Source organism: Archocentrus centrarchus, chromosome 6 (assembly GCF_007364275.1).
Source record: "Archocentrus centrarchus isolate MPI-CPG fArcCen1 chromosome 6, fArcCen1, whole genome shotgun sequence".
NCBI classification, from domain to species: domain Eukaryota; kingdom Metazoa; phylum Chordata; class Actinopteri; order Cichliformes; family Cichlidae; genus Archocentrus; species Archocentrus centrarchus.
Window position 1 is genome coordinate 1,330,511 of NC_044351.1, and position 8,793 is coordinate 1,339,303.

The 8,793-nt window shown below is 44.7% G+C and overlaps 1 protein-coding gene across 2 annotated transcripts in view; it reads right to left on the reverse strand.

The window, feature by feature from the left end:
• Positions 1–4,966, reverse strand: part of lsp1a (lymphocyte specific protein 1 a) — a 38,014-nt gene extending 33,048 nt beyond the window's left edge. For both annotated transcript variants that reach the window (XM_030731547.1, XM_030731546.1), the window contains exon 1: positions 4,652–4,966. In XM_030731547.1, the coding sequence (XP_030587407.1) occupies positions 4,652–4,710 (59 nt within the window). In that variant the 5' untranslated portion in view covers positions 4,711–4,966. The remainder of the gene's footprint in view (positions 1–4,651) is intronic.
• Between the last annotated feature and the right edge of the window lie 3,827 nt (positions 4,967–8,793).

The following is an 8,793-nucleotide window of genomic DNA, read 5'->3' on the forward strand; positions in this document are numbered from 1 at the left end:
CTAACAGGTTACTGCAGTGATTCATGATTCATGTAAATTAAAAGGTTCCCTGATGCTCTCTCCCATCTCTGAATGTCTACCTTAAAATGGAAACCAATGCAAACCACAGTGAAATGGTGCCAGTACTCAAGTTATTTCTATGCGGTTTTGAGTATCATTAATTGCTTATGATGGTCTAATAGGTCTATTAGTCCACTGTGAGTGCGCTCAGTTTGAGGGTATTTTCATCGTCCATATACTGAATATCAAAAAGGGAAAAACTAAAACCAAACAGGGAATCTCATCCAAGAGATGGTGCCAACTGCTCAAACCTAAATTTATAATACTGGGTGCAACTTATAAGCTGAAAAAAAACAGATGTGCTGTGTGTGAGCGCCGAAAACAGGAAGAGAGAGATGTTTTTGGTGCCTGGGTTTTTAGGCCATCACGTAATGTTTACTGAAGTGAGATAGATAAAAAGCTGTCATCTGTTCTCAGAGATACGACCCCTCGAAACAGGAAGCCCCGCTGTGTTTACTTTCCCTCCATCCCTTTAATGAGGACAACCTGCAGAGGGGAGGGAGGGTTCAGGGCCCCCATCACTCAGCAGCTCCCTCCACCCCACCTCCCCCCAAACACATTCCTCGCTCGCTTGTCTCCCTGTATCGTAAACACCCAGGAAACCTACCCATGTGTTGGGGATTCGAAGGTCAGAGGTCGCTCGGGCTGTTTTGAAGCAGGTATGCCTCCTGGATGACATCACCGCTGCGGGCTGAGCCAGGCATCACCAGGCTGGCGGGGGTGGGGGGGTGTTTTGTCTCCCACGGAGAGCTGATTAAAAGCAGATCACCTCTCCTACACGGTTGCCTGCCTTGACCTGCTGCAATGATCTGAGCTCACTCTGATAATAGTCTCTGAGTTTGTCTTTATGCCCAAGTCTGCCTCAGTATGAAACCAGCCTCTGAAATCATATCTGCAGTAAACTGCTCCACCCTGCTGAAAACATCCGCCCAGGTGGCGGACAGACCCCAAATATTCCCCTCCCCTCGATGACAGAGGGGTTTGTCAGTGTGGCATCAAGCTGCATTTTCCCCTCACTTCACTCTTCATGCAGAGTATGCATCAGACCCACTGTCCCCTTAAAACACTGCAGGTGCTTTCTGGCCCACACACACACAGGTATGTTTAAGATGAAGGTTTTTCTGAGAGTTGTGACCTTTGAACACACAAAATGAGTTGTGACCTTTGAACACACAAAATGAGTTGTGACCTTTGAACACACAAAATGAGTTGTATTCCGCTGAAAAGGATCCGTCAGAATGGAGACATTAAGGAAATGCAGCATTCAAAGCTTTGAGCTTGTAACTCTGATCGGCCAGCATGGGTTCAGGGTGATGTCACTGCCTGTTGGTTTGACATGCTGTTCACTGTCCTTCAGTTGTGTTTGTGTTTTCACCCATGCAAAGATTTGATCCTAAAACACTGCTTATCTTTACATAGCAAATAAGGAAAAGACAGCATTAATTATTGGAATCAGTTTGCAAACTGCAGGTCAGACTTTGAGGAGGTTTTTCCTGAAGTTTTGAAATTCTTCTGTTTAGGAGGAAACATTTTAAGAGGCACTTTGGTGTTGGGCAAACAAGCTCTGCACCACCGTGCTCACTGAAATGAGCACACAGACAGCTTTCAGTTTGAACCCAGTGCCTTAAACCTGATTTCATCCTCGGGATGTAAACACTTCCAGCTCCACTTCACATCTAATAAAGCAAAAAGTTTGTTTTGAAATTTAAGGTCATTATCAGGGTCAGAAAGAAAGATCATCCAGGGTGTGGTGATTGGCTGGAGACTTGTCAGTCATGAGTCATCAGCCAATGAGTGTGAGGTGTGCTCAGTTTCTCTGTCACCTCCACCCTTCACACGTTCATCGTATTTCAAAATCTCCAAGATGCAGTGATGTCACAACAGGCCGTCACTAACCAGCGGGTGATGTCATGCTCTACGTCTGTCTTTTACATACAGTCACTGTGTAAACTACCAGTGAGCAGTTTGTTACAGGCCTACAAATCCAAGATTAATCCTCCTCCACTGCAGCTACCATTTTCAAGGTCAATAATGAACTTATATGAAGTTTTATGACAAGGAAACTATCAGTGAATGTGATCACAGTTATCGATTGATAAACTGTTTCTTTATCCTGAACACAAAGAGGTTCAGTGTAAGATCGCACACAGGAGGGTAAAGAATTCAGTGATTGTTGAAACTGTTGCCAAATAACGCTCAGCTGATCTAAACTAAATGATGAACTTTTCCATGAATATCGACTTGAGCTCATTTGAATATTCAGGAATTCCTGAAAATGATGTGATAACCTTTTAAATGATTATAAACCAAACAAAAGGAGGAGAAATTGGGAAGACAATAAGTTTAAAATTGCCTAAAGTGAATGTCTAAGCAGTCTGGATGAAAGTAGCCTCTTTAATAACTACACAAACATGTACTGTGAATCTGAGTGCCTTCCGTGTTTGAGCCGCAGTCTTTCTGCTGTTACGTCATTGCTACTGTCAGCTCCTCCAGACTGAACACATCTGCTGAGTGGACTGAATCACAGTGAGACGCTGCCTCCTCCAGCTGTTATCTGTGCATAAACATACGCCCGAGAGCCGTTCTCACCGTGACTCACAGGGTTACGCCGAGCCCCCTGATTACGACACCTCCAGAGTCACCGAGACGCCACGAACGCTCGCGGGCCAATCACTCAGTACTGTGGGGACAGTCGATGACAAATGCATGCACCAATTTTCTGTGGAGAAATTTTGAGTCATGGGAAAGTCTCCGATTGGAAGGGAGTGTTCACACATTGATCAGGATATATCCCTGATCACAACAGACCCAAACAGATACAACAAACTGGCACAATCTCCAGGAAGAGCTGAGGCTGCTGAGGAACTCATTCAGGCAACACTGGCTTTCCAGAGGGTTCCACTGTAGATACACCACACCAAGAGCCACACACTGGATAAATGAATCATGATTACAGGTTACAATGAAAATATCACTAACATAAATGTGATATAAACATTTAAATTAGGCTCCATGTTACCAATTATCAGATATGAACTGCAGGATGAAAGACCTTGCTTTCAGATGTGCTTGTGCTTCTCAGCATGCTCTCACTGAGACCGGTTTTGCTTTCAGGAGGCTGTGAGCTGGACTGAGATGGTCCACAGGCTCATTCTGGCCCTCACATTTTGCCCACGTGTGATCTAACAACTACCCTGTTATGATGTGTGGGATTTGACCCACTCATGGCATTAAATCATAAATCAGTGGTCTCAAAATCTGTGGCATTCAAGCTGTGGTGAACAGGAAGTGATGAAGAAGAGAACGAGACTTTGCCAACAGAGCGCCAAATGAAACAGGACACGTAAGCTACGGTTTCTGTTTCCCCTCACCAACCAGCACATGGTTGCCCCTCCCTGAGCCTGGCTCTGTCAGGAGGGCTTTTTCTGTGAAGAGTTTCTCTCTCTGACAAAACAAAAACGCCTAAAGTCGGCTGCTGCTGTGAACAAATGGAATTAATCACAGCTGCCAACGAACCAATCAAATCAAACCCAATGGCCGACAGTATTCAGTCGTGTTTTGTCTGAACTAATTAGTGGTGGAAGTTTGGAAAATCCTGAAATCTTTAACTGAAAAGTGACAGTCTGGGAACAGGACTGAGCTGAGCCGTGGGGCCCTGGAAACAAACAGGAATATGGGTCACACACGAGACCGTGTTACATGAAGGTGATGAGGCTCGGATATGAAATGATGTTTTTTGGTTTCCCTCACACCCTCTGAAGGACGGTACCTCTTACTTAATCAGGACCGTCTGCTCCAAAACTCGTCTGACCAGATGTGGCAACACTGAAAGCCACGAATTTATTTCTGAGTGTCCAACAGATAAAACATCCTCCACCGCTGCACGACGGCCTCAGCTGACTGTTTATCTCTGTTAAAAACCACTGAGGAGTCACACAGGATGAAAAACAAAATCCTTCCCACAAGACAGGACGTGCAAAACAAAAGATTGACTCAGGTGACCTTTGAACTCTGACACCGGTACTGACACCACTTCCCTTCTCCATGAAACAGAAGCCCCAGGCGTGGAGCTCGCCTCATACCTCCACCCTTAAAAGTCGTACATTTCCTTTAATAGTGTTTTAAATGGAAAATAATAATAGAGCACAAAGCAGATTTGAATATGATTCCTTTGTTCTTTTTAGGTCCGGTGAAAGGAGGCGATTCAAAATCCCCCAAATCCTCCCAAAACCCTGCATGACCCAAAACTCTCCCAGTAATCCCACTGTTCCCATTCAGACATGTTTACAGTGCGTGCGCACACACACACACACACACACACACACACACACACACACACACACACACACACACACACACACTTTATCCTGATGTGCAGATGTGAAACACTGAGGTTTCCCCTTCAGTCATGCTCCAAAACTTTAGGGGAAAACCTCACATGTCCCATTTATTGACTGAAACAGAAAAAGAAAGAAGAACTAACTGCAGTGTGAGTGTGTGTGAGTGTGTGTGTGTGGTGTTTAAATATTAACCTGATTCTGTGTGAGAAACAAACAGAAAGCAGCCAGAGGAACAGAAAGAGACCACATACCTCATCAGGTTCTGTAAACCCTGTTTGCTGGAGTTTCTCCTCAGCAGAGCGTTGGACATGTTTCTTCTCTTCTCCCTCTGGCAGAAATAAACAGACCACACCGGCCGCTCAGATTAGCTTTCTTCTTTTTCCAGATCGACAGCGAAGGCAGCCGTCTGTCCTGCAGCCGTACCGAAGCCCGGAGCTCAGAATGAGTGTGTGAGATACACTGTTAGAGTCCTCACACACACACACACACACAGTCTTATTGTTGTATGTCACACGCACAGTTCTCTCCCCTGCAGTGCTGGTTGGGAATGTCAGCAGAGCTCAGAGGGACTCCCTCCTCTCTCTCAGAGGCTGGGTTTTTAGTCATTACACTCCCCCCTCCCCACACACACACCTCACCCCTCCCTCTGTCCTACATGTGGTTTTCATTGAAGCGCTAAGAGCAGCGGGGCCCAACATTTCTCCCTTTCTTCACTGCCTTTCCCTGTTATTCTGGGTCATGTGGTCTCCCCTGAGGGGGTATGAAAGATGATACCCCCTCCCCAAAAAAAAAAAAAAAAAAAAAAAAAAAAAAAAATCACTACTGAACCATCCTCAACTCCTCCCCAACATTTCAACCCCCCCCCTCCAAATACCAAAGCAGCACACGAGCAGAGAAGAAAACAAGGGCTAATAATAAAGAGTGTACAAAGAGCTCTGATATTGGAGACAAACAGTTTTACTTATGGATGATTTTCCCCCACACCCACCCTCCACCCCCACCTAGAAATCCCATCTGTAACAATAACAGTGTGCTTACATGTAAATGTTCAAGTGCCACCGGCAACAAAAGGAAGCAGAGTCTGCAGAGAGGAGGCAAGGGTGGATGTGTGGGTCAACCCGGTGTTATTACAAGGCAACCTTCAGTGCTGCAGTTCCATGAGTGGCCACTTGAGGCCAGCTCCAAAAGTGAGTCGACCTCCACAGACTCCAGTCTGAACAACCTTACAGCAAAAACTCTTTCCCTTTGTGGGCTGTAGGCATGTTTCTACTGTAAGGTTGTTCAGACAGACACAGTTCAGACTCTGGTGTGATTGGGATGCCCCACTGAGAATGCTGCCACTGCTGCCTGACTGCACATAAACAGAAAATAATGCATGGATGCTGATTAGCGCACTTAACACCAATTAGCAGGAATCCATAGAGTATAGCAGTTTAGCTTGCTAGCATTGGCCAATCACTTAGCATGCTACTCTCTTGCTTGAATATGACTGGAGTCAGACTCCAGTCTGAACAACCTTACAGTAGAAACATGCCTACAGCCCACAAAGGGAAAGAGTTTTTGCTGCAGTCGACTGTCAGATCTTGGATTCAGAGGCATGAGTGTGGGTCTCCTCCCTGCTGTGGGAGACTGGACCTCTTCTTCACAGTCTTCTGGAGGGTTTGACAATGTCTACATGCATTTTACAGTATTGGAGTGTGACTTTGAGACATCAGCATTACACCTGTGCCATAAGTTGTCCATGACAACACTGGTATAAACTTTTACATGATACAAAAGTTTCATCTCACAGTATCACTGATATAGCAACATCATGCACTTACATTCCCAGTGTGTACACGTCAGCCTCTGATGATTTAGTAAAAAGGAAGCTCCCTCAACAACCTCCAACAAAGCACAGTGCTTTACACCCCCCGAAGGTGGAAACAACAAACTTGTTTCACCACTTTAAGCAAAAACACACAGTTGTGTCATCCTGCAGGCCTTCATAGGCTGGTTGTACTCAGCAGCAGCTGGTGATTCTGAAGTACTCTAAAAGACCCCAGAGACAGAAGAGCTCCACTACATTGGATGTCTGAGTTCCTCACCCTGAGGGATCTCAAAGTAGAGCAGCAACTTCTCCTTACTAAAAGGAGCCGCTTGAGTGGTTCAGGCATCTGAATAAGATTCCCAGTGGGTGCCTCACTTTCCCAAGTGGAAGGACACTCAGAACCCACCTGAGAGATTATATAACTGATCTGGTGTGATTGGGATGCCCCACTGAGAATGCTGCCACTGCTGCCTGACTGCACATAGACAGAAAATAATGCATGGATGCTGATTAGCGCACTTAACACTAATTAGCAGGAATCCATAGAGTATAGCAGTTTAGCTTGCTAGCATTAGCCAATCACTTAGCATGCTACTCTCTTGCTTGAATATGTTTGCAGCCAAGACACCAATGCTGAGGAACAGGTAATGTCCACCTTTTATATAACGTGTGTTTTATGGCCAACTAGTTGAAATCTGCATTAACAGTCACCAATTGTTTCTTTTAACCACGACTGTGATGGTCACCTACACTATACAGCCCCCCTGGTCTCACAGGGTGTCTCACACCCAAGTTTTGATGGCCCTTTCACATAGGAAGTGCCATGCACTGCAGTGACTGTTTAGCAAATGGTTCAAAATGTGTGTTGTGCTGGCCGCTGCATTCTCCCAGTATTGGGCTCACAGTTGGGAGGTTGTGGGTGCACGAGGCACTGAGCTGCAGACGGCTATATGAGGCTTGTGATGGAGCTGTTTTCGGGTTCCGAGTGTACTTTCAACTCAACAATAATTTTTTTGACAGTCTGCTGGCGAGAGTCAGACCCAGGATCTGTCGGATGAGGACAATTTCTCCAGAGGAACATTTGGCAATTTGTGAGGTGGGTAATTTACATGAAAATACAAGCAGGCATTCCTGTTAAGTCTGCTGAACTTAGAGCAATGCATTTAACATTAGCTGACTGAAAGCAGGAGTTAAAATGGTCTGGCTGAGACTTTACTGCTCAGTATTAATAACAGATACATCTGTGATTGTAAATTGACTGAAAATCACCCAGGCTATATAAAAACAGTATTAACCTACCTTGGTTAAAGGTTATGCAGTCAGTTTCAGTGGTGACATGAAGATAGTAGATTGCACATATGACAAAGTATGAATCTGGCAACTGGCGAGCAGGTGGGCCCCTCCACCATGGCAGACATTGTCATTTAGGACAGCCTGATGGACGAATTTCTTCAGGTGCCAAAGGCTGCTGATTGGAAGAAGACTGCTCAGGGCTTGGTGGGGGGCTATGGATGGGAAGCATGTGATGATTCAAGTTCCTAGTGTTTTAATTACAAGGGAATGTACTCTGTGTGGAGGATATTGGTACCTTTGGGCAAAACAGCTTCCGATTTTGGAAAAGCCCTACGAGAAGATAAGCTGGATCTCCCTGAGGGTGCTCCTCCCCCTGAGCAGCTGGGGCCTATGCCACATGTCTTTGTGGGAGATGAGGCTTTTTCCCTCAAGTACATGTTAGAATCCTCAGAACAGGAATACTCTATTTTATTAATCTTATCCTGGTTAAGACAGCAGTAGCTCTTCCCAACTTTCAGATGGAGCTCTGCAGTAGCACCTCCTGGCCCAGCGGAGGACGTCCCTGCACTTCAGCATGCACATGGCGGGGGCACCAACAGCTCCACCCAAGAGGCCGTTGCTGTGCAGGAGGCCTTCAACAACTACTTGTCCTCTGCTGCTGCTGGATTGCCCTGGCCTGGATGTGCTCACCTGCTGCTGCACTTCATCAGAATTAAAAAAGTTATTTTAAAAGTCTGATTCTTATTCTTGAAGTGGCTCCAAATCCAAACATAACGAGTGTGTGGAGTTTCAAGTTATTGCATGCAAAGATTTGTTTCCTGCATCACCTGTTAGAGTAATCATTAATCTTTTTGTGTATAAACTAGGGGTGGGACTTGATTAAAAAAATTAATCGAATTAATTACAAGCTTTGTAATTAATTAATCGAAATTAATCGCATTTTAATCGCATTTCAATATTTGACATGAGAAATATTAATTTAAGTTTAGTTGATGAATAAATCAATATACATAAGCTTAAACTTCAAAATCTTGTTTATTTTCCCACCAGTCTACTACACAGACCAATGAAGGGTGGAAGTGCTCCTGTGATAAGCAAACACCTGAAATTAAAGTTAAGCATCATAACTGGATAGTTTTATTCAACATTAATGTCTCACTTGTTATAGTTGGAAATTAATCATTCTCTCAGCTGTATTCCTTGATGTTGAAATGTGTTCTGCTTGTTTTAACAGCTTATTTTGAATTAAAGACTTAAAATTAAACCACAAAAAGGAGAAAAAGTTCGTTC